Source organism: Mirounga angustirostris, unplaced genomic scaffold (genome assembly GCF_029215605.1).
Source record: "Mirounga angustirostris isolate CCGP_5_RB_7025 unplaced genomic scaffold, mMirAng1.0.hap1 SCAF_1, whole genome shotgun sequence".
In the NCBI taxonomy this organism is placed as follows: Eukaryota; Metazoa; Chordata; class Mammalia; order Carnivora; family Phocidae; genus Mirounga; species Mirounga angustirostris.
In genome coordinates this window covers 27,576,925-27,603,794 of record NW_026991709.1, presented here as the reverse complement: position 1 = coordinate 27,603,794, position 26,870 = coordinate 27,576,925, and the positions used below count along the sequence as shown (strand labels likewise).

The following is a 26,870-nucleotide window of genomic DNA, read 5'->3' as shown; positions in this document are numbered from 1 at the left end:
ATGAAAGGAGATTTTAAAAATTTGTTTGCATTTTTGTTTATAAATTCTTTTCAATTACACTTACTGAGCACACCACACTCAGTATGCCATTGTGCAGAACCCAAAAATGAGTAGTGGTTCTGCCTAATATTTAAGTTTTTCCCTTTGTTCTGTTTCAACTTGCTAATAACATTGCTTATCCAAAAATAAATTTTTGATTTGCCATATCTCTAGTATGTATTTTTAAAAATTAAAGGCATTTACATCTGACCTTTGTGTCTTTTCTACTATCCAAGAAAGAATACAAATATTCACCAAGGGTTCGAAACTAGTGGTAAAGTAGCTGCCTAGGAATAACTAAGCAAGTTCTTTTGTACATGATTTGATATGAAATTATTACAGAAATGTCAATGAAATAGTCTCTTCTTAGACTGTAAGATACTGTAAACTGACCTCACTTAACCTCTGCTTCATGTCTTGTTTTTCTAGACTAAGGATATTCAACCCCAGTTGACTCTTTTTGGTGCTCACCTAAGGGCTTTAACTTCTCAATGTACAGGTCACAAGGAAAACCTAATAATAATCATAATAATTATAATTATAATAAAAGCAAGAACTTGCTTACTTTTACTATGCACTCACTTTGCACCTTACGGTGTTTTAAATACTTTATATGTACTTAATCATTTAATCATCAAAATAGCCCTATATTTTTTATTCTCATTTTATAGATGACAGAACTGACCCAGAGAATATATGTCAGTAAAGGTCATGTCAGAAAAACAGAATACTCCCTCAATATTTAAATCAAGGGATACTTAATCCAAAGAATTGGTTATATCGGTAATGAAAGAACTGAGAAGACAAACAGGGACAGGGAGTTAAACCAGTTTGGCAACAGCAAGAAATCACTATGACTCTTAATTTGGGGGGGGGAGGGGTGTTGGAAGGAGGCAAGATTTCCAAAGCTCAGGGACCCACCTCACCAGGAGGACCCTGAACCAGGGTAGGCCAGTTTGGTGAGAGCTGGACCCACCGAAGAGCTACAGCCCAAGAAGAAGCTGCCCAAGGGGAGAGGAAGGAGAAGCAGAAATAGCCTGGATTCTCTTTTTCTCTCACCCTCTAATACCCCACCTATACCAAATCCATTCTGAAGCCAGAGAGCATGGGGCATACAAGGATAGTCCTTTCCGTGATTCAGAGCAAAGCAATGAAGTGCAAGGATGTACTGAAAGCAAATAGGCAAGGATTACGCAGAAGATTTGAGCAATTTGCCCAAGATTACAGACCTATCTGCATCTGGGTTGTTCTTTGGGATTTGTATATATGTAGCAATCATGCGCTCTGAATCAGGTACTCTATCCCCCGAGGGACAGAGGTCTCAGGAAATGACATTAATCACTTTTGACTACATACTTTTCTCTTTCCATATACATGATAGGATACCTTCAGGGAAATGTGTGCCTACCATTGTAGAAACAGAAGAAAGGTAAGAGATGAGGAAGGGTCTGGGAACTCTAAGTCATTTTCAGTGTCAGAGTGCACTTTTGGGCTTGTTCAAAGTAATGGGAACAAGTGATTCATGCAAGAAATCTGCACTTTTGTGCTGACTCTCAGTTGATAAAGTATTGCTTTTTCTCCATATAGACCTTACTTTCAAAGTAGATCTTGCAAAGAAATAGTTCACATTAGATTGGATTCCTTTTTCAATTCACAGAACTTTTTCTCCTACAACTATTCTGACTAGAAGTGTGAATATTGACAGAAAATGTGGAGGTACTATTCTTTAATGTTTTAATGCATCTCTTATTAATCTAAGGGGTTAGGGGATGGGGCAGGAAAAATGGTATTTGATAGTACATAGGTATGAAGTGTAGGATTAAGTGAAGTAGATTGAATATGACTGTTATGGGCCAAATTGTGTTCCCTCAAAATTTATATGTTGAAGTCCCAATCCCTAGTACCTTAGAATATAACTGTATCTGGAGATAAGTTCTTTAAGAGGTGGTTAAGATGAGGCTGTTAGAATGGGACACTAATCCAACATGACCTTATAAAAAGAACACACACCAGGGAAGTGTGTGCATGGAGGATCAACAATACATGAAGAGGCAGCAAGAAGGTGACATCTGCAAGCCCAGGAGAGAGGCTGCAGGAAAAACCAATCCTGCTGGTACCTCCATCTTTGACTTAACAGTGTTCTCAATTGTGAGAGAATACATTTCTCTTGCTTAAGCCCACCCGGTCTGTGGTATTTTGTTATGGCTGCCCTAGAAAATGAATATGCTGACCAAAGAAGCAACATCTGGAGACTCTCAGTGTATGAGGTACCACTGACAGCTGGAGATACCAATATTGATATGCTTTGTCAGATAAACAGTATGGCTGTCAGGACCACAGAACTGTCCGGTTGCAATGAGAAGTTAAGAGTTAGCCATGCCCTACAAAAACATAAATAAACTTGTTTCTCTCCTTCATGACTGCCCATTTAATTCAATAGCATTTTATCGTACATGTATTAGGCAGATAGTACTCTTACAGGTTCTAATTTATGAGCACCTTATCAGTGAATGGTACCATTTTGACATCATGGAAACTTCCTCTTTCAATGATTGTTTATGGTTCCCTTATTGGTGGAAATAGAATCATCCTAGAATGTCAATAGACCTACAGAAGGAAAATAATTCTGTTCCTCCTCAAGAGGAGAGTTAGGAACCATTCTTTTGTCATGGAAATTGTTCAAATCTACACTGTGGTTGAATGTTTCTCTCTCTCTCTTTTTTTTAAAGATTTTATTTATTTATTTGACAGAGAGAGACACAGCGAGAGAGGGAACACAAGCAGGGGGAGTGGGAGAGGGAGAAGCAGGCTTCCTGCCGAGCAGGGAGCCCGATGCAGGGCTCGATCCCAAGACCCTAGGATCATGACCTGAGCCGAAGGCAGACTCTTAAAGACTGAGCCACCCAGGCGCCCCGAATGTTTCTCTCTTACTCATGGCTTACAAATGTGCTTTGGCAACATATTAGACTTTTGGTGTTCAGAAATGGATATTCAAACTCATTCTAAATAAAGAGAAATAAATAGTCAAGATAGAATACCAGTTTCCTTGGTTCACGCAAGGCACAATACGGAATATTGTTAGAAACATCATTTTGATCCCACATAGAAAAACAGACTTGGTTCACACAAAGCACAATATGGAATACTGTTAGAAACATCATTTTGATCCCACATAGAAAAACAGACTTGGTGTTAAAAACTAAATTTTAAGTTTAATTTTATTTTTTTGTAAAGATTTTATTTATTTCAGAGAGAGAGAGCACGAGCAGGAGGAAGGGCAGAGGGAGAAGCAGACTCTCCGATGAGCAGGGAGCCCGACTCGGGGCTCGATTCCAGGACCCTGGGATCATGACCTGAGCCAAAGGCAGACGCTTAATCAACTGAGCCACCCAGGTGCCCCTAAATTTTTAATTTTAATGAAATCTGTCACTTTAAGTGTTTACCTGCATGTCAAAAATCCAGAGTAATACAATTTAGGAATTATTAAATAATATCCTAAGGTTATATACTTCTAATGACCATACATATTAAGGCTGACTCATGAACAAAAAACTGACATTGGGACATATTGTTAAAATGAATTAGGATATCTGGCAATGTGTCATATGTGCACATTTATCTCAAATTTTCAAATTTCCATCCTCTATTCATTCTAATTGTATGCTTTCTAAAAAAGAATGCATATAAGGATACTTGAAATTTTCTTCTCATACAAAACAATTAAGATTTTAAAATTTTCAGTAGGAAACCATTAGAAGTTAAGAGGGAAATAAATGATCAAAGTGGGCAAGTATGATTACCCTATAAAAAGATATATCTAACAATTATCTAGTAACCACTGGTAAAATAATATTTTTGTAGAACTAACAATTTAACTCAGAGGAACAGTGATTGCCAAATTCTTGAAACTAAACTTTAGTATATGGCAATATCCTTTTTTAAATCATAGTACTGGATATTTATGTTAAATTTAACTTTCTTATATTCAGATGTCATGAACTGTTTACAGTTTTTTTTTTTTTTTAATGCATAATACAGAGAAACATGAAGACGATATGTTGGAAAGAACTTTGGTCTGTAAGTGAGGTAAAATGGGCTCTAGTTTGGCAAGTAGCTTTCTTTAGGTCTCAGTGTCCTAACAAAATTGTGCATTCTATCAGGACTGTTGGATTATTCCTAAAATTCTGTATTTCCAGCCACTTCACAACTTTTCAAATTCCTCTGGCAAAAACATAGGATATCAATAAAATTAAATTTGTGATATGTCAAAATCAAATGAGCAAATACATATGAAGACTCAAGGGAAAGATCTCAAAAGGCAGTTGAATATATCTGAGGTTCCGAGCAAAGATGGCTGTAAAGTGCAGAGATTTGTTACAAAATCTTAAGAATCACTATGATCCGTGAGTATTATATAAAACCAGATATTTCAGTGATCATTTACTAAGCTTGCTTTTCTTGCCGTCAGTTTAAAAATTATACCCGGATTTGCATATGTGTGTATTGCATTTGTGACAATTTGCATTGATTATTCTACCCCCTCACTGCCGCACCCTCACCTCCTATGCCCAGATTAGTTCGTGAAGCTCAAGATTTTTTTGAGTGTAGAGACCGCTTTCTCGATGTTAAGTTTTTCTTACAGTTCCATATACGGTCAAGTATTCCATGCCGGAAGGTTCATTGCTACTTATTTGGCAACTGGTGTATTAGAATTATGTACCATCTGGGCAGTGATATTTTTGTTGTGTTGTGTGTTGCATAGACCATATTTCATTTTTATCCAATCTTCGGGAAATAAACCTTATTTCTCCAGAGCCACGCAGCGTTTGCATGGACGAAGTAGACGGAGAATGTCAATATTCATTTATGTAATGATTAGTTAAGGAGAAAAGTACATTCCAGCAAATCACACTTAACTTTTCCCTTCGGGCAAGTTTACTGCTTGTGAAATTCCTAGAAAGGCGAGCTGAGAGGACCGGAGACATAGAAAGGAGCCGGGGTTCGGCACCCAGCACGGTTTTGGAACGTTACCAGGCTCAAGGGGAAAGGTATGTCTTGGAGCAGCTCGGAAAGCTGGCGATCCGACAAGTCCTGGGCACTGAGAGAACGCTGTCCTTCGGCCTCGGCTTGGAGCTTCGCAGAGCCAAGGGCAGGCATCGCGCAACCTGCCGCAGGGGCGGCTCCGAGACAAGGCCCGCGGGGCGCGCCTTCGCCCCACCCCGGGAACGCTGGGCCCGCGCAAGGAGGGGCGGGGCCGGGACTTGGGGGGTGGGGCTCCAAGGCGGTCCGGCCCCGCCCCACCCCGCCGCCCCGCGGGTCACAATATAGGGTTAGGTCGGCCGGCGGGCGGGGCTCGGCGGGGGAGGAGCCGCGGGGCGGGGGAGGTGACGGCGGTTGGGGGAGGGGAGGGGAGGAGGAGTCGGGGAGGGAGGAGAACAGCGCCATTCCGGCCCGCCGCTCCCTCCGTTCCTTCTCCCTTCCCCGCTGTGGCCCGCGAGCCGCCAGCGAAGGAGCACGCGCGCGTGACGCGGCCCGGCCTGCTCGCGCGCTCCCTCGCCCCAGCGTCCGCCGCCCGCTCATGGCCCCGGCCGCGGCGGACGAGCCGCGCTGAGGCCGGCCGCGCGAAGCCGTGGGGCCGCCGCTGTGGCCCTCGCTGTCCGTGCCTCGCCGCCAGCCCGCGGGGCCCGCGCACGCCGGCCGCCATCGCCTTCGCGCCTGGCTGGCGGGGGCGCTGTACTCCCCGGCGGCCCGCGCGGTTCCCTGGAGCTCGGCGGAGCGCGGCTGCCAGGGCCGGCGGAGGCGCGAGGAGCCGCACACCGCTGCCTGTGTCGCCGCCAGCGCCGCGGGGGCCATGACCGTGGAGCAGAATGTGCTGCAGCAGAGCGCGGCGCAGAAGGTGAGGCGAGCCCGGGAGCCGGCGCGGCCGGCCCCGCTCCTCCTTCCGACGTGCTGTCCTCACCCGCCTCGGCCAGGAACTCCCCGGCCTTCGCCCTCCGCCCCTCGGGCCTCGGCTGCCCGGGGCTTGCTTCCCCGCCGCCCGCCGCCCCTGCCCGTCGCCTTTGGGGGCGTCGCGCCCAGTGCGACGCTGCGTGTGGGAAGTGGCGTGTAGTTAGTGGGTTTCAGTGCATTTCCTTCTTTCCGATGGTTTCCTGTAGCAGACAGTGCCGGCTGTGTATTGAGAGCGACCCTCACATTCCTGCACTCCTCTCTAGGGCTTCTGAATTAAACTTTATTCACTTCCTCCCCCCCCCCACTTTTTTTTTTTTTTAAAGAATAACCAGTTGTCATCCTTCCCGCACACAATTTGTATTTCGAAAGTGGGATCATTCCAAGCCTCTTATTTTGTAAAAGGGGTCTCCCCTAGAATTGAATTGCCTGCCTGACGGAGCAGGTACATTTACCAGGTGTACTTTCTGTAGAAGTAGAGAATTTGTTCTTTTTCCCTTTTCTGTTTCCTTTTCTTTCTCTCTGAATATGGAAATTGTCCCTAAGAAAGGAAACCTTTCTGGCCGTGTTTATTCCAGGAATCTTTTGTCCCCTAAGTTTGACCTTATTCCATCCTTCACCCTTTACTCTTGCCTCGGTCACATACTCAAATGGTCACTCACTTAAGTAAAAAAAATAAAATCTATGTGAAGCTTCAGGTCTTTTATAGTGAGTGGTGAGAGATGTTTCTTTTATTCGAGATTCTGTTTTCAGAATCTCAAGTGCACTATCATGGTTTGCACCGTATCCTGAAGAGTTGTTGGCTATGACTTTTTTTTTTTTTTTTGGTCATTTTGTGAAAAGCATTTTGGGCGAAAGGAAAACATTGCTTTAGTCGTGTTGGAATTTGGGGGGTAACTAGAGTTTACTGTGAGCAGCTATCAAAGCTGTGTTTGGTTTATCTGGGTGAGTAATTAATGCCCCACCCTGTTGTAGTTTTGACGTAGTTTGTATCCTACCTGTGCTTGATCTCAGAATAAGGCCTGCAGTCCTAAAGTGGGCTATCTATACACTCACTGTCTGCTAAGTTTTTGCTTGGAGATTATTTTTAGAATTCTGTGATAGTACTTGAGGTAATTGAAGATGCTCGAGAATTTTGGAAAGCAAGGATAGTGCATTGTTATTTTAGGCACTTTGGGAAAGTTGTCTTTGGAATTCTTGTGTAAGTTAACTGTTAACTGGTAAATTCAGAAGATTGTTGCAGACTGCAGTTTATTGACAGTGAAATAATTCTAGATTTAATAGTGGGAGTTTAGAACAGTCTATCTCCTAATCCTCCTCTTCTGTTTTGAATACCTTAAACTTTAGTTTTTGATGTTAAGTATGGGATAAAGTGTTAATACTTAGAGCAGGATCTTGTGTTCATATGTATGCTAAGCAGTATTTAATAAGTTTGGTATCATTTTTGTTTATAGTTCTCTTCAGTATTGAATATTAAAGCCTGATTTGTTTGAAAGTGGGAAATGTGGCTCCTATTTTTCACATCTTTTAAGTTTGAATAATGGCAAGAAGTTTGTGCTTTTTTTTTAGTTGATTTTGACTAAAGCACTTCTTTAGCATAGAATCAGATAATGCGGATCTGCCTGGTTCAGAGGTTTATGCATAAAATTGTAGGGTCTAGAATCGAATTACTGAAAATGGTCTTGGCCATCAAATCCAGTTTCTTAGTTTAATGAGCCCCCTCCTTACACAAAGGGAGTAGTTTTTAATCCAAAATATTACCATTATGATGCTGTTGTTAGTGTGTGTATCAAATCATTTTAGAGATATTGGTAGATTTTTCTTAGAGCAATATTATGCATTTATTTTTATACTTCCATAATGGTATTTATGGTTTTTTTGAAAAGAAACAATGTGTTTGTTTGCTTTTCACATTAATATACTTCTATTTTATTACTCATATATAAGTATTTAAAAATATTTATATAGGTGTAAGTACTTTAAACCATCCACTACAAATAAATTGATAGATTTAAATTCACCAAATTAGTAACTAGGAAGGGGACTATACGCTAGTAACTAGGAAGTGACTTTCATACTTTAGAAGAAACAAAAGTGAAACTCTTTGTTTTCACTTAGAAACTTTATGAATTATAAGGAAAACAAGTGTCTAGTGCATATTGCATGACCAAAATTTTAGCCTATTTTCTGCTCCCCTTAAAAAAATTATGTATGTGAATACACATGCATATTAGTTTTATGTATGTAGTTCTATTCTGGTGGTTGGAACAGTTTTCTATATTTTCAAGATTCTTTTTTTTTCTTCCAGAAGGATGATTAGTAATTTTTTTTTTTTTTTTAAAGTAGCACAACACAAAGCTTTCATAGGTCTTTTGTTCACCTGCAAAGTAGCTTGTCACGGTGTAAGGCAAGGGGCTGGCTGTCTTTTCCTCTGATGTGTTCTTTGCTTGATTGCTCAAGTTTGGCCATGGCGGGACTTATGAGATGTAGTAAAACTGCAGAAAGCTGCTTTTCTGAGGTTTAGGCGATACAGATTAGGTAGAGTTGGTTAAATCCTGTTCATAATTTTGGTCTTGAACAGGTATCTTCAACATTTGTGCTTGATATTTTACTGAAGTGTAGCATCCTTAGATCTCAAAAATTTAATACATACATGGCTCCAGGTCCCAAATGAGGGTTCTTTAGGGCAGTGATAGAAGGCTTCCTCCCAGGGACCAAATTGATTTATAGAGGGAAGTGAGTTGGGTACTGTTACATTAAATGCATCCTTCTGAGTTGAATAAAATATAAGATTCATAAAGGCAGGTATTTTTCCTATTTTGTTTCACCCTAGAGCTTAGAATGGTTTCTTGCACATAGTAGGTTTCAGTAAATATTTGATGAGTGAAATAATGAGCAAATATTTTCTAAAAGGAATGTAAGTGTAGTAGTTATTTTAGTTTCCTAACTGAATCTCAAGATTTAATTACTGAGAAACAGTGGACTACTGTTGGAATAAAGGCTGTGTAGTGAAAAGACTGAAGGGTGTGGGTTGGGTCTAAATCACCTTTCTCTGACCTTGGGCAAGTCTTTAATTGCCTCTGAATCTTCCCTTAAAGCCTTAAAGTTAGTATGATTAGACATGAGCAACTCTTTTAGATCTGAGTGTTTAGTGGAGCTAAGCATGCATTTATTTCTGGACAGGGAGGACAAAAAAATACTAGATGATGAGGCAGAAGGAATTTTATGGATCAGCGGTCAACTTTCACTTAATTACAGTGGGGGTCATGTGGCACGGATGTCACAGACCAACCAATTTAAGAGTTAAAGCAAAACTTGGAAAACAATACAAGCTGGATCCAGGGTAAATTTTTTAGTTAAATTATGTAGTATTTTCTAATTTAGGTATCATTTAAAGTTGTAAAAACAGTATAGCATTTCAAAGGACAGTGAATGTTATGTAAATCACTGTGAACATTACATAAAAGGGATGTTCTTTGGTACTAAATAGTTGATTATGTTGTTAGCATAAGGCTTGGTTTGGGCAGAGACTGGGATCCAGCTGCTTATTTCCTTATTCCTCCTTCTCACCTAATTTCTTTTTTTTTTTTTAATTTTTTTTTTTTTTTTAAGATTTTGTAAGAGAGACAATGAGAGACAGAGCGCATGAGAGGGAGGAGGGTCAGAGGGAGAAGCAGACTCCCTGCCGAGCAGGGAGCCCGATGCGGGACTCTATCCCGGGACTCCAGGATCATGACCTGAGCCGAAGGCAGTCGCTCAACCAACTGAGCCACCCAGGCGCCCCCCACCTAATTTCGATTTGTATACTAACATTGGCTCCAGCTGCCTTAAAGAAGTCTCATCAGTTTTAGTAAATATTCTGTTGATTTTCTTTAATATTCTATGTATATAGTTCATGTCATTTGCAAGTAATTCTCACTCTGACTTTTTCCTTGTTAATACTTCTTTTTTCATTTTTTTATTGCCTTAGCTAAGATTACAGAATACTGCTAGGATTAGTGTTAGTTTCTGTTATGTATTGTTTCATTATGATATGGAGATTTCCTTACAGTCTTAATGTTTTGAAATGTTTTGAAATCAAATTTAGATGTTAATTCTTTATAAAATGCCTTTTTCTTTTTCCTTTTTCAATGACCAATGTGCTAATTTGTGTGTCAAAAATAAACACAAAAATTGTAATAGATAACATATGTGGAATATGTTATATATACCTATGTTAAGGAATTGTGCTTAGATTTTTTTAAAACTTTTTATTCATTTAATCTTCCCAAACAAATTATTATTAGGTGAGCACTTTTTTTTTTTTTTCCTGCATGATGTGGTTGAGGAAACAGTGTTAGAGAAGAACTAAAGGAACATTTCATTGCTGTTATGTGTTGGGGGTAGAATTTAAACTCAGGGTCATGAGACTCGTGGACTCTTAACCATTATGCTGTATTGCTTTCTGGTAAAATCTCATGTAGTCATGATGCCGCCAAATTCAATATACTAAATTTTAATCTGGAATTTATTTTCTGTATTCTTAAATGAGATTGGTTACATAGGTTGCTTTTGTGCATATGGGCTGTCAAGGTAAGGTTAGCTCATAAAATCATTAGAAAGCTTTTTAGGTTTTCCTTTGCTTTTGGAATTGTTTAGTGTAGAATTAGGTTAAATCATTCAAAATTGGTGGTATTTAGCCATGTTTTATTGTTTAACCTCAGTACTTATTACTTTGAAGATTTGGTGAATATGACTATAGTAGGCTGACCATTTATCTAGAGCAAGTTTTAGATAAGCTTTCCACATTTTGACAATTAACGTTTTAGGTTTTCTACCTCTTCCGGAGTCAATTTTAAAAATGTTTATAGATTTAGATTTGATTTCATTTAGTTGTATATGTATGTATGTATGTCTGTATGTATAGGTCTGATGTTTTCTCTTAAATCTATGTAGATGGATTCCGTTCTTATTCCTGATTGTTTTCAGTAATGTTTGCCAGATGTTTATCTATTTTACTGGTCTTTTCAAAATCCAGTTCTTTGTTTCCTTTATAAGTTTTGTTTACCTTCTAATTTATTAATTTTTGCTTTTGTATTTAGTATTTCCACCTTTCTACTTTCTTTTTGGGTCGTTATTGTTGCTCTTTTTGTACGTGAATTCAACATTTAGTGAGTTTCCAATCATGTGTTAATAAGCATTTTGGGCTGTGGGTTTTCATCTGATTTTGTTTGGGATTTGATTTCATTTTTATTTCATTGTTTAAAAGATTTTTTTTTCCTGGCATACTTCTTAAGATGTTGCATTTATTAAATTCTTGATTTTTAGTCTCAGTGTACTGTTTAGAAAACATGATTTGTAATAGTTTTAGAAATTAAGATTTTCTTATGACTGTGAGGTTTTAATGAGCATATGGAAAGGATGTGTATTTGAAAGTTGGAGTTCTATATTTATATATTAAATGAACACTTATAATGTGATTTGAATATTTCATGTTTTTTTCTTGTCTTTTAAATTCTGAGAGATGTTGATGTAATTTTAATGTAGTTTCATCAAATTCTTTTTATTTCTAATGGATTTTTTTGCTTTTGCTAGTCTTTTAGTAGGATTTTGTCATTCATGTATATGGTGGTCACTGATAAAAATAATTATTTTGTCATCTGAGTTTCTATTTATTAGTTTTGTTTTGCCCACTCAGTTTTGATGGATTGATGAAGTTTTCATGTATCACCTCCCCCACCTTGCCTCTTTATATCTGTATCTGTGATTAGTAAATCTCTTTCTCCTTTCTACTCTTAATTTTAAACAAATATATATCTAAGCATATTTTTCTGATAGTGTCAGAATGAATAGTTTTCTCTCTTTCCATCTGTCCCCAATAAGAAAGACTTTTTAGCATATTTTTATTTACAACATTCCTGATTTTGTTGGGTTAATATGGAATTGTATTCTAAATGATGGCATTTTAGATTTCTTAAGATACACCTTACATCAAAAATATTACTTGTGTTATAGACACGTTAGTAGCCCATTAGTTTTTAAAAATTAAGTATTTAATTTTAACTATATATTTTTCTGGCATATTTAATACTGTTTGATGTTACTCCACTTCTTTTTTGTACATAATTTTTAACTCTCTGTGTAAGCTTGTAAGATTTCCTCTTTGGTTTTAGAATCCGGAAATGTGTGTGTGTGTGTGTGTGTGTGTGTGTGTGTATCTTCTTAACGGTTCTGCCTAGGATTTTTGGTCTGAAAACTTTCATGTTCTTCTCAGGAAAAAGATGTATATTTTAAAATTATTGTTTCTACTCTATTCCTTCTCCCCTGCCCTCCTGTAATGATATTATTTGAATATTAGATACCATTCATCTCTCTTATTTGCTACAAATTTTATAATTTCTTTCTCTCCCTTTTTGTCCTGTATGTTAGATAAATTTTTAGTTTGATTGTACAAATTATTATTTTTTTAATGCTAGTTCTAGATGTACTATTTCCATAGGTGGTCATATACTTTTTTGAGGGTTTGTTTTAATAATCTGCATTTTAGTTGTGAAATAAGCAGAATTGAATTAATCATAACTACTGATTTATGATCAGCTGTCCATGAAAATATGTTTTCATTTATTTATGAAATTGCTTATTAACTTTTAATAATACTCATGAATTTTTACTTTTTAATAACAAACACATGAATCGTACTTAAAAGCTATAACTTTGAAAGTAACCTATATCTAACCAAATAGTCTCATTTTCATTTCCATCCCTCTGTTTTCATTTGAGATTGTAATCATCTTGAATCCTATGTTTATCCTCCCTTTGATTTCCTTTTTATTGCAGCTCTACGAATTCTTGAAGGTGTGTATTTTTAATTTTCATTGTTTTAACTTTAAAAACTTTTTTCTACCTTGATAGCTAAAAGATACTCATCTGTCTTTCCTGCTGAGAGTTTTAAAGTTATGTTTGCAACACTTAGACCTTATTCGATCTTCAGTTGCTTTTTGTAACAGGTGTGAGGTGGGGATCCAATTTAATTTTTATTATATATGATTTTTTGTTTTGTTGCTGTTAATTTTACCTCATCGAAAAGTTAATGCTCTCCCCCACTGAACTGACATGCCATTTTTATCTTATACAAAAGTTTTACATGATGCTCTTTTTCCCCTTGTGCTGTCTTTTGTTTCATCATTCATTTGTGAATACCATCCTGTCTTCATTGTTGTAGCTTCGTAATAATCTCTAGCATTGGAAAAGTAAGTTTGCTTTTCTTCTTCCAATGTGTCATGACACTGTTTTCCTTAGAAATGTTAGAATAATCTTACCAAGTCCTCTAAAAAACCCTTGTTTGAGTTTTTTATTAATTCAAGCAACCGTATAGACCACTTTGGGATCATTAAAATATTTATGGTATTGAGTCTTTCTATCCACGAACAGAGTATACTTCTTTTATTTAGGTCTTCTTTAATATCTCTTCAGTTTATAATTTTAACTGTAGAATTTCTATGCATCATTTGTTTTAGATAGTTGGTAATTTCTGATAATAATTATATGGTGCTTTAAAATACTTGTTGTTACTGGTGTGTACACATGCAACTGGCTTTTGTGTATTGATCTTATATCTAGCCATCTTGCTAAACTTTTCTATTTTAATACTTTTCCAGTGATGATTTTGGGTTTTCTGTGTAAAAGATTATATCATGAATAACTTAGGACAGTTTTATTTCTAATTTTTATGCCTGTAATTTCATTTTTTTCTTACTGTACTAGGTAAGACCTCTAATAAATGTTGATTAGACGTGATGATAATGGATATTATCTTATTACTGATTTTAAAGGACAGTTCCCTACTTTGGTACCTACTGAGTTTTTAAAGTATTTACGTGCGTTAGTTGTATGAACTCACATGTTACAAAAAGGGTTCTATTTCTAAAGAACTAAAGAATATTGTAGTATTTTAAGTTTTGATGTGTGCATGTACCTTTTTCCTTTGAGTCCTGGTGACTCATGAAAGTTTCACTCCAGGCCCCCCTGGGAATAGGTGGGGAGATAGTTGGTTTGTCAGTTACTTCTCTGTCATCCTACCTCCTATAAAATCAGACATGGTGAGTATGGTATCATAGTTTACAATAATCATTAGTGTATATAATATATGAAAGACCAGATATGGCTTGTGAAAGCCATTTTGGAATGTTACTATGCAATGTGGCTAAGTAGATGAAGTGAAAGTTGAACTTATAAAAACACCACTTGTGTTTTATTTTGGCAAAACTTGTACTAATTTTGAAGAATATTCTCCTTGTCAGGATATCTTGTTTTGTACATATGATTGGTAATTTTTGAAAGTTTTTTCCTTTTCTTCCTTCAGTTAACTGTCTTAGTACAATCTATCTGCTTTTTAAAGATTACTTGGTCTTAATATTTAAAAATGTCCAGCAATATTTTCCTTGTCTTTTTAACCTTGTTGATACAGGTTTAGACCAGAATTTCTTTGGTTTATGGACTATTCATTTCCTGTAGAGCTTGCTAAAACTGTAGAATTCTGTACCTCACGTGAGCTCAGACTTACTGTTTCAAGCCCAAAGGTTGGACTAGTGCATTCTTTTTTTTTTTTTTTTTTTTAAAGATTTTATTTATTTATTTGAGACAGAGAGAATGAGAGACAGAGAGCATGAGAGGGAGGAGGGTCAGAGGGAGAAGCAGACTCCCCGCCGAGCAGGGAGCCCGATGCAGGACTCGATCCCGGGACTCCAGGATCATGACCTGAGCCGAAGGCAGTCGCTTAACACTGAGCCACCCAGGCGCCCTGGACTAGTGCGTTCTTAACAGGAACCCCAAATGATTCTTCTGTACTTAAAGTTTGAGGACCACTAGTTGAAATTAATTAGTATACTTAGAGATGAGAATGCTTCAGCACTTGTGTAAATTGACTGTAGGGCTCCTTCAGGGGTTGAATTATTACAGTACACCCAATTTAACAGTGGAGCAATCTTCGAACATACAGGCTTTCTTCTGTTTCAGGTGTTTCTCCCCATCAGTACACTGATATGCTTTCCTGTTGTAAGGGAAATGCCTCCTGCCTCAGGCTTTCATGGCCAACATCAGTATGGAAACCCAAAGCTTCAGATGCATAGGTGGGACATTTGCCCCCCACCCCCAACCTCAGTAGGGCAGATTTAGTCTTTCTGTTAATTGACTCACACATCAAGGAGTTGGGAAACAATTGTACATGCAGTGTTCCTGTTTCTCTTCTTTTTGGGGTGTGTAGTGTGTATGAATCATTTCTGAAAGTGTGTGTGTGTGTGTGTTTGTGTGTGAACCAAAGCATATGAAAGCTTATGTATACCTTAAAGAAATATAACATTACTACCTTTTCTACCACCCTAGACATAAAATAGAGCATCCTTTTATTCTAGAAATTTCCTTTGTGCCTCACTCAACCTGTCCCTTCCTTCCACATCCCACTAGCTGCTATCTCTACTTTTCCAAGTTAATGTTACTGTGGTACAATTTATAAAAAATAAAATAAAAACACCCATTTTAAAGTATATAATTAGACAAATTTTATAATTTAAATTTTATAATTAGATAAATTCCAAAAGATACCCTGTGTCACCCTTTCTATTTAGTATCACCACACTCCTATTCCAGGTAAGCATGGATCTGATTTCTATCACTACAGGCCAGTTTTGGTTGTCTTAGGTCTTCACATAAATGGAATCTTAAAATTCCTTTTTTTTTTTTTTTTTTGCGTTTGACTTTTTTTTTTCTCAGCAAAATGCTTTTGAGATTGAGCCACATTATTTCATGTGTTAGTAGTTCCTTTTTAGTGCTGAGTAATATTTCATTATATGAATATTACAAACTGTGTAAACATATTTCTGTTGGTTTTTTTCCAGTTCTTGGCCCTTATAAGTGATATTGTTACATTTACATTTGTAAGTAGGTCTTTGAAGAGACATTTTTGCATTTCTCTTGGTCAAACACAGAGGAGTAAAGTTGTTATAAAAGATTGCTACATGGTTATTTTACTATCCTACATTACCATCAGCAATGTATGAGAGTTAAAATTGGTCTACTTTTTTGTCAACACTTGATATTGTTAACTTTTATGTTTTAGCCATTTTAGTGAGCATGTAAGTGGTACTTCATTGTGGTATTGATTTATATTTCTGTAATGACTAGTGGTTTTAAACATTTTTTCATGTGCTTATTGGCCATTTTTGGAGGATTTTTAAATATTGCTTCTCATATACCATTGATCCTTGAACAATGTGGGGGCTGGGACACTGACTCTCCCCTCCCCATGCAGTCAAAAATCTGTATATACCTTTTGACTCTCCCAGAATTTAACACTAATGGCCTACTATGACTGGAAGCCTTACTGATAACATAGTCAATTAATACATATTTTGTATGTTACATGTATTCTATATTGCATTCTTACAATAAAGTAAGCTAGAGAAAAGAAAATGTCAGGGTGCCTGGGTGGCTCAGTCGGTTGTCTGCCTTTACCTCAGGTCATGATCCCAGGGTCCTGGGATCGAGCCTTGCATTGGGCTCCCTGCTTAGTGGGGAGCCTGCTTCTCCCTTTCCTCCCCACTCCTGCTCTCTGTGGCTATGTCTGTCTCTCTCAAATAAATAAATAAAATCCTTTTTTTAAAAAAAGAAAATGTTATTCAAATCAAAAGGAAGAGAAAATACATTGGCAGTGCTGTAGTGTATTTAATAAAAAGAAGTGTATAAGTGGACTTGCACAGTTCAAACCTATATTGTTCAAAGGTCAACTGTTTTATCCAGTCTTACATTCTTACAGGACTAGCAATAATAGTAGCTACTTAATTATTCCACACCTGAAAATAGCTAATAAGTTTTTTTTTTTTTTTAAAGATTTTATTTATTTCAGGCAGACAGAGACAGCGAGAGAGGGAACACAAGCAGGGGAAGTGGGAGAGGGAGAAGCAGGCCTCCCGCTGAACAGGGAGCCCGACGTGGGGCTCGATCCCAGAACCCTGGGATAATGACACTTCATGACTGAGCCACCCAGGTGCCCTGAAAATAGCTAAAAAGTTAAAGATGTTGCTAGAGGTACAACATTCTAGGAGCAAGTACTGATATGCTCATAAAACAAAATGAAACTCCACAATTTGTCCTTCATTTTACTATTTTTTAAAACACCTGTTAAAAAGGCTCAGTGCTGAAGAATGACAGCCCTTTTCAGGGGCGCCTGGGTGGCTCAGTTGGCTAAGTGTCTGACGCTTGGTTTTGGCTCAGGTCATGATCTCAGGATCCTGAGATCAAGCCCCCTGTCAGGCTACCTGCTCAGTGGGGAGTCTGTTTCCCCTCTTTCTCTCCCTTTGCTCTCCCCGCTTGTGCTTGCTGTCTCTCTCTTTCAAATAAATCTTTAAAAAAAAAATAGAAAATCCTTTTCTTTATACCTCAAACTAACATTAAATTAATGTCTTTGATAATTGTACACACAAGAGAAATCTTTGTGGTGTATTTTTTGTTCTACAGGGTACAAAGTATTTTAACATTGTAGTTGGTTTGGAAATTTTGAAAGAACTTCGAGGACCAATGGTAGGTGGGCTGAACTGTGGAGAGGTAAGCATTTGGGTCAAAAGGACTTTTCTTACTGTTTTTGGTCCGTGAGAGAACAAGAAAGAAGAGCCTGTTTTGAACTGGAAAAGGAAACAGCTCATACTTGCTGGATTTTTATTGGTGCTGTTCAGCCTGGAAGTGGGTGAGGTGGAGATTAGCAGTACTAGGCCTGAGGGTAGGATTGGCTGCAGAGCTGAGAGCTAGGTCCTCAGTGAAGCTGGATGTGGGGGAGCAGTGTGGAGAGAAGGACCAGGAATGAAGAAGCATTAGCGGCGAAGGTCCATTACTCTGGTAACACTAGTAGAGAACCAGTGGTACACTCCCGTATACACAAGTTGATATGTTAAAATTCATGCCAGAATACATGCACAATCAAATATCTGGTTTCTTTGGGGTGGAGCTACAGAAACAGTTTTGAGCTGGGGTGTGGGGCTTGTTGTGTACCTCCACTGAGGCCTCTGAGCTGGTCTGGGTTTCTCATCAAGAACACCCTTGAAGTCTTCCCATGAGGCCTTAGACAGACTGTGGAGCAGAGCAGGGCTGAGGAAGAGGATTTAAAGGAAACTAGCAGCAGTCCAATGTCTCAGGTTTAAAATTCTCAGTTTTTAGAGAGAAGCAGCAGCTCTCTGCACAGGCCTCCTAGGGTCAGTGGCTACTCTTTGTGCATATTCTGGTCACACCATATGGATTCTCAAAACTGACTTCTGGGCTTCTTCCCCAGTAGGACCAGGACTTCGGATCAGTGATAAGACTGCAGAACTAAGAGAAAACTGATAGTCCGTGTTTCCATTCTTGCTGGTGGCATCAGAGGAAGGGCACCCTTACACCGAGCATGTGGCAGCTCTGGCTGGATAGATGAAGGCAGCATATGAGATGGCTGGGTTCAACTCTTGGTAGGAAGCCTTGATTTCTGGGCATGTGGGAACCAGAGTAGCTTCCTCAGGGCATGGGGTTCTGTGTAGGAGGTATGCTCCCAGCTCTGTGAATATTGATTTTATGTGGTGTTGCCATTGGCTTGCTCTTGGCCTTCTTGAGGTTGGAGGTTGGCTCAGGCAAACTCTAGTGTCAAGGTTTGCAGTTTTCTGATGGAAGAGAATGCCTTCTGTGCATTCTAGGCCGTGCCTGTGGTGATCAGGGACCTTCTACCCCGTGGCCTGCTAGAATCGCTTGCGAGCTCATAGAGCTCTCTGGGTTTAATGTACAAAGGGAGGGGCCTGACCAACAGAACCTTTGTTCTTCCTCTTACTTATTTCAGGGGGCTCTCTGTAGAGAAGAGGCAGTGGGGCTGTGGGAGAGTGTGGAATCAAGCAGGGGGTGTGGTGGGGAGATACTAGGAACCAGCTGCCTCCATGTTTTCCTTCTTGGTCATGTACAAATAATTTGTATGTTGCTATTGAGTTGTAGGAATTTATATATTCTGAAAGTGTCTTTCATTATATGTATATATTTTTTTCTAAATGTGTATGTAGCTTGTCTTTTTATTTTCAAGTCTAAGTATTTTAACATTGATGTTCATTGTCCCGTTCTTTTTTTCTTTCGTAGTTAGTGCTTTGACCTAATTTTCTTGACCCTTAGTTTGTAAATTTTTTTTCCTGTTTTCTTCTAAAATGTTTTATTAGCATTTACACTTAGGTCTGTGATCTATGTAGACTTTACTTTTGTGTGTGCTCTGAGGTGTAAGAGTCAAGGTTTATATGAAATAAATGAACCTTTGTGTTGTAGTTCATTTATACTTCTGGATACACGGAAGTGTTCTATTGCTGATAAATTATTCATTTACCTTCTTATGTTTATGGACCGTTGAGATTTTTTTTTTTTTCCTGTGAAATTCTTATGTGTTTCTTTTGGGTTGGTTTTACCTTTTTTTTTTTGATTTGAAGGAGTCTGTTACAGTCTAAATACTTTTTTTTCTTCCACTTATGTGTTTTCCAAGTTTCTTTTCCCATTTTCAGGAGGTCTTTTTACTCTCTTTACGGTGCCCTTTCATGAATAGAAGTTTAATTTAGTCTCATTTGTAATTAGTTTCCTTGAACTTCCATACCCGTTTTTTTTTTTTTAAAGATTTTATTTATTGAGAGAGAGAGAGAGAGAGTGAGAGAGATCACAGAGGGAGAGGTAAAGGGAGAAGCAGATTTGCTGCTGAGCAGGGAACCTGATGCAGGGCTTGATCCTAGGACGCTGAGGTCATGCATGACCTGAGCCAAAGGCAGACGCTTAACCAACTAAGCCACCCAGGCGCCCCTCATACCTTATTTTATAAAGAAATTCTCTTTTATTGGCCTCTACTGTTTTTCTCGTTTTGCCCTAGTATTTAAGTCTTACTCCACTTGAATTTGAATTTTACACATTGTTTGAGTAGGTGACCAAATTCGCTTTTCCCCTCTGGAAAACCAGCAACTTTATTGAAAAGTTCACCTTTCTCCCCATTAATATTCCACCTGATGACAAGGTTTTTATTCTTGACTTAGGAACTTTTTAAAGGAAAACATATCTTTGGGACTCTCAAAGTATTTTTTTATTATAGCTTTACTGAAGTTTGCATAAATATAACTAGGCATAAATTTATTATGTTCTATTGTATGGCTTTTAATGCACTAAAAGCAAAAAAACCAACTAATAATCTAGATGTAAGCAAAGCTAGAAAATCAGTAAAATTTAGATTAACAAGGTTAACTTGACAGATGGTAGTGTTTTACAGAAGCTAACTTAAGCACTTGCAACTTCAACCAAAGAGTTTAATATACGTGTATCAGGATATTCTTGTAAGATATTATTATTAAACTTTGGAAGTAGGTTTTACTGCTGTTGTCATCCACATTACTTTTGTGACCCTGTTAGTTGATAGCCGTTGTCTTAGAGTGGTGTTCTCAGCCTTTTGTGTTGTAAAATCTTCACAGATGTACCTCCATGTTTGATCACACTTTAAAGTATTTTTGTCTTTTTATTTTTTGCTAAAGCTCTGTAAATGTAATTATTGCAGTATCTTTGAAGCAGAATGTTGAACTAAACAGGTTTTGTGATTTAGTATAGAGTGGAGTATACTTCCTGTGAATAAGAGGTAACAATTACAGCTTACTCTTAAGTTAGTGCCCAATAAATATTATTTGTTAGAACCCATGAGTACTTGGCCTTGTGAACTTATCTGAGGGCCTGGACAGTCAAGAGGGTGAGATACTGCTGTGCCGTGTGAGAACTGCTTTTGCAGACATCTTGAGATAGTATTATCTACTGGAGTAATAATGTGTTGTAATTATTGCTAGCTGCCTTCGGGGTTGTACTTTCTTGTGGTGAAGGTTTTAAACCTATTCGGGTGCGCTGCCAAAAATATTTAGTATTTGAATGCATATTACAGACACAAAAATGTTGAGAATTATTGGGTAAAAAGACAGCATATAGGCCCAGCTAGCTATTGGGCAAGATTTCTTTGAGTATGTGAGTTTTTGCTGTGTGAACCGTCAGTACATGTATTTGAACTGTTCACATTTGGGCTATGTTGTACAGTAAAATTTGGCTGCTAATACAATACAGTGTGTGTGTACTTGTTAATTGGGGGGATTTTCTAAGGTTCAGTCTTTGATTTTCTGCTTTCTTTGTAAGGTGTCTTTGAGAGATCATGTATTTTCTCACTCCTCTATGTTCATTACTACTAAGTTTGTATATTCAAAATTAATTAAATGTTACACCCTTACATAAACTCTAGTTTCAGGTTTTCAGTTGCCTTTGTACATTTCTGCTTAGATACTCTGTCATCTCATTATCATGTCCATGCATTCAATTATTATTTCTTTGTTTTAAGCAGATTGAGAAGGAAGTAATACACAGAAAGCTTATAGTTTGGTGATGGTGGAGCCAGAAATGCATATATGATATTTGAAGTTAAATGAAGTATTTATAAGATGTATTGGTAGGAGGAAGAAGAGAATCTAAGAAGAATGGGAAAGGCTTTTGTCAAGCAGGGAGTGGTTGAAATGAAAGGAAGACTACTAGGTAGATTGACAGTATCGTTCTAGGCAGGGAAGTCCATTAGCAAGGGAAAACAGAAAAATTTGGTGCTTTCTGTTATCTACCAGTAGCTTCATGTGGCTAGATATGGTATAATAAAAAATAAATATTTAGTCTTTTCCCCTGGTTCCTGCCACAGAGCCTCTAGAATCCTTGGAATTTACTGTCTTTTGTATACTAATGAGTTAACTCCCATTTGGGAGACTAGGCAGCTTCAGGTGTTGGTTGTAAAACCAACCTCAGAAAACCAGCCACTTATGATTGGAGGATTAAAATTTTCAGCCCACTCCCCAATCCAGTGGCCAGGAGAGGGGCTGGAGATTTTCAGTCACCAATGGCCAATGATTTAGTCAATCATACCTATGTATTGAAATCTCTAGTGCCTTCCATACTTTTAATAAGTGCTCAGTTAAAAAAAGAAGTGCTCATTTAATGGTAGTTCTAGGCTAGAACTTAACTATGGTTAATTTTTCCCTTATTGATTTTGAGACTTACTCCCTTAAAAATACAGAATTACATCATTAATATATTGTTAGAATATAAAAATTGCTTTTAAGGAAGTTGTATTAATAAGGGTCCAATTAGGACACAGAAACCACACAGTAATTTGAATAGGGAAAGTTTAATACAAGGAAGTATTGACCAGTAACATATGATTGACTACAAAAATGTAAAGAGAACTCTAAAGAATAATGGAAGGAGTACATTTGGGAGAGGTCTGCCCTCAGACTGAGTTTCAATTCTTGCTGTAGATTTTGTGACTGAGGCCCACTGGATGGGGGACATGTTTGCTGAGGTGCTGAAGACCAGGACATTTCTGCAAATAGTTTTGTGGGTCTGAGAAAGAAAGTCTTTTAGAGCATATGCTTTATTAAACATAGCACTATGTCTAAATGACTGGAGTTCCTACTAGTCAGTAGGGTGTATTATGTATGTAATTAGTATGACCAAAAACTATATTTGATTTAACAAAGGAATTAATTGTGACACATATAGCTGTGAGGAATTATATAGTGTTCTAGTTTGAGAGTTCTATGTAGAGCATATTTATTTTGTTTTATTAGTATAAGGGATTTTTTTTTTTTTGGACTGCAAGTTTATTGTGAAAATTTAAGTGTAGAAACTAGTGATAACATGAATATATATTTTATTTAAACTTCAGATCTTATAGTTCAAAGATAGGATTTGAGTCACAAAACTTTTGTTTACCCAAATGTTTTCTAGAATATAGGTACCCTAATTTAAAAACATTGGGATAGTTGGGGTTTTGGAATGCATGTTCCCATAGAAACCATATTTCATGGTGTTGGGTTCTTATTTGGCCTGGAAATGTATTTAACTCTGTATGAACTTAGATTATAGTGCTGTATAACAATATTTTTGGGGATAAGTGCATTTAGAATTTCTGTTTATGATGCATTTCTGTTATCTGCCAGTTAGTAAGGATGGGGGTGTCTGTTAAGGGCATTGGGCAGCTGTTTGGTTGAAGAGTTGGGGTGGCAGGTAAGAATATGGACTGAGGTGAAGACTAATGGAAAAAACCAACTGTATCGATTGCTCTTAGCTACCTATCTCATTACTTTACTTCTTCCTCTTTTTTTTTTTTTAATTTCATTACACGAGTGCTTAAGAGTGTTTATGGCCCTGAGATTCTGTAAAATGATAGGGAAAATCTTTCTAAATTCAGAATTTCTGGAATATTTAAGCCTAAATGTAAATAGTGAAGAATGAAAATGCATGCCTTCAGATTTATACACCCATAGAGGTATATGATTAATTTTTTGTAATGCCAAAGTGCTGTTAACCCAAAAAGATTGAGATAAGCCTTGACTCTGTGATGCTAGAAAATAACAGGATTACCCCAACCATTATGGAGTTACTGTCTAGATTATTTGCAGTTGAAAATTTCAACAATATTTTACTGTACACTCTAGATAGACTGTAAGAGGGTGTGAAAAGTTTGTTTAGTAAGTGGACCTGATTTATGTATGCTTCTTGTTCTATCTCCAATAATCAGTATGTTTTTTCCTTTGGATGAGTTCAAGGCCCATGATCTGACTTACTCCCAATTTATTTCTGCAAACTTTGCTATAGTCATTTATTCAGTCAGTATTTATTGAATGCCTACCACATGCCTGACACTGTACTAGTTACCAGGAACACATTGATTAGCAGAATATTCTGTGCTCTCTTGAGATTTAGAGTCTGATGATTAACCATGGTATATTATTATAATCTGTCACAGTCACGAGACCCTCCAACCTTAATAGAAGGCAAGTGGTACGTAAATTTGGGTTGGTAGATAAGGATAAAGAGAATGTGGAATTAGATGGTATCTTTTGAAATCAGTGCGGTTCTAGCACAGAACTTCTCCCATAGATTATTGAAAGAGCCTAGTGCGTGTTAGAAGGTTTTTCCCGGTGTCCTCAATCTATTGAAGTACATTTTGTTTTGGCTTATATAGCTGGATAGAGGCAGAGGCAGGTTTGGGACTCCCAAAGAAGCCCCATGAAGGACAGATTTATGTATTTGGAATTATCTGTCTAGGAAGTTTGGGGATATCTTGTTATTGGAAGAGGTAACGTGAACTAGGGCAGCTTAGTGTTATCAGGTAGATCCAGAAGGTATTTGCAAAAGTAGATGTATGCATGGTTGTGTGCCTTAAAGGCAGGAGTATGATTAATCCTTTCATTGATAGGTGACTGAAATACCACATGGTGCCTAGCAATGCTTTAGTGAATTTGATCCTGAAGTTTAAGAATGCCTTGGAATTTTCTATCAAATTAGGATTTATTTTCTCTTTTTCTTAAAAAACTTGAAAGTGTTTTTAGAGTTCATTTTAGGAGTTGCCTTTTTTTTTTTTTTTTTTCCTGAAGATGGAAACCTTTGACTTTCTTTCTTTTGCTCTTAACCAAGTTTTATATATATTTGGAAATTTAGGAGCCATTGACTGACTTACAAGTCATTCGCCCCTTAATGTAGAAAGCTTTCCTGCCGTTTAGTCAGTGGTGCTCCACTTTTTTTTGTGCCATTATTTAAGTATTTTACATGAAGATAGTACTGGATTTTTGCACTGAGTTTTCATTTTTCACTGAATCTTTAATCTCCAAAATCAAATACAGAGAAAATATGGAAAGGGTATGGGCCATGGAATTTGAAAAACCTGTTTTCATTCCTGTCTCTGTACTTAATAATCTATTGAAGCCTTGTTAGCCATGAAATGAGAGTAACTTTTTGGAGGGTGTGTGTGTGTGTGCACGCATGTGTGCATGTATACTAATATTGAGTGAGATTATAAACTGGAAGCACTTAAAACACTTGGCATACAGCAAGAACATAATAAATGCTTACCTTCTTTCTTTGGTCTAAGCCAGTGATTCCTCTTTTTGCATTTTCAAGAAGTTATACCAGTGTTAAATATGCTGTATATTTACTGAAACATTTAAAACAAACCCAACATTAGGTAGGGTCAACTGGGGAGGGAAAGAATTTCTGTAGAGCTCTCTGATTCTTAATTTATATTGGAATTACTGATGCTTCCTTTTCCCAAAGTGTGTATAGTACTGTATTTTGCACATAGTGGGCACTTAAAGCTGTAATCATGTGATAAAAATAACATTGAGGAAGGAATCTGAAGGCCTGCATGAAGTCTTCGCTTGTTAGCTTATTGATTTCTGTGGTGTTTGCAGCTGCTGAATTTCTTTGAACATTGTGTCTTGTCTTTCTTGGTCCAGCAGTGTGAACAGATTGCATCCTCCTCCTTATACTTTAGTATATAAATTCATACAAAAAAGACCTCAGAGCTCAGAAAAGGAGCTCTAGAGAGGGAAGTGGGTTGGATCCATCTTGGATCCAAAGTTGCTAGTCCAGGAGGAGAGAACCCATATGCAGGACATTTTTAGTTGAGCAGGGTATATGCAGATCAGAAGTGTGATAAATAGAAAGGTGCAAACCTTGAAAGAAAGACAAGGGTCTTAATTACAACAGAAATAGCAACAACAAAAACATATAATTGTAGGAAATGAAGGTGCAGGTTTTCAAAGACAGGAAAAGCACAGCTGGAAGATGCCAGTAACAAAGGAGAAAACTACAAATGAGGTGGCTTCTGTGCCATAAACTTAGAATTTTTCTCATAGCTCACCTCTTCTGATCTGTCTCTCATTTCTTGGTAACTAAACCAAGAAATTTTTTTCACCTTTTCTCCTTCCCACTCAGCCTTCTTCTCCACCCCAGTCATTTTCTCCTCCTTATTTCATTTTCTGTCAAAATTCATGAGATCATGAACTATGCTAGAGATACGCCTGGATTATTTTTTTTTCTAAGATATTTAGTTGACTTTATTGTGAAAGATAAAATGTCAAGTTATAGCTACAAACTATAAAATTTCAAAGACGTTGTTTCTCTTTAATAAAATACTAAGTATTTTAGTAAAATCTAAATAATTTTAAATTTAAAAAATGCACTCCCTATCAGTCAACTCTGACAGTAACAGGCTACTCCAAAAATTAGTGGTGTACCAAAATACTGTCATCATGTTCACAGATTTTTCAGGTTGGTTGGGGTGGCTCTGCTCCATGGGTGCCTCCTTCTTCTGGAGCAAGTGGACTACCCAGGGCCATGTTCTCCTTAAGGAAGTTACAGAAGTTCAGGAGGGAAGCCCAGTCATGCAAATACATTTCATATCTGCATGACTGTCTTTAATATGTCATTTGTGAAAGCATGTCACATGGCCAAGTTCATCATCAATGCAGAAAGGAAACTCTCTAGTGGGAGGGAGTTAAAAGTGGCAAAAGGTATGGATACAGAGATGAGAGAATTGCGAGTCTAACACAGGCTCTTGTAATCTTTTCTGAGCTTTATATTCGTGTTTACATTTTACCTTGTAGTCATTAATGTGTATACTATTTTGTGTTCCATCACTTTAGCTTAATATGATTTTGTGAAGATAATTTCTATATAGGTTATATATTTGCTATTTAAAAATATGCAGTTGTTTGCTTGACTCAGACTGTGCCTCTAAGTCCATCTGTATAAAAATCATCTAAGATACTTATTAAAAATGCAGATCCCTTAGCCTTCAACCCTGACCCTGCTGGAATCACAGTTTCTGGGGCTGGGGCCTGAGAATCTTGATTATTATCAAACTCATCAGGTCATTCTTCTGCACATTAAAGTTTAGAACCACTTCCTTAGTGGGAGGACATTTGTATTGTTTCCATTTTTCCAACTTTATAAATAATAGCTGGTAACATTTGTATAAATGGCTGATTTGGGGGAGGTATTCAGTAGTCTTTCCCTGATCCATGACC

General features: G+C 37.6%; 1 protein-coding gene across 5 annotated transcripts in view; it reads left to right on the top strand.

The window, feature by feature from the left end:
* The first annotated feature begins 5,479 nt into the window (after positions 1-5,479).
* USP25 (ubiquitin specific peptidase 25) overlaps positions 5,480-26,870 on the top strand; it is a 132,216-nt gene continuing 110,825 nt past the window's right edge. For 2 of the 5 annotated variants that reach the window (XM_045902649.3, XM_045902648.3), the window contains exon 1: positions 5,482-5,935. In XM_045902649.3, the coding sequence (XP_045758605.1) occupies positions 5,891-5,935 (45 nt within the window). In that variant the 5' untranslated portion in view covers positions 5,482-5,890. Of the gene's footprint in view, positions 5,936-26,870 lie in introns of all 5 variants that reach the window. The other 3 variants (XM_045902651.3, XM_064580083.1, XM_045902650.3) reach the window with 3 other exon arrangements.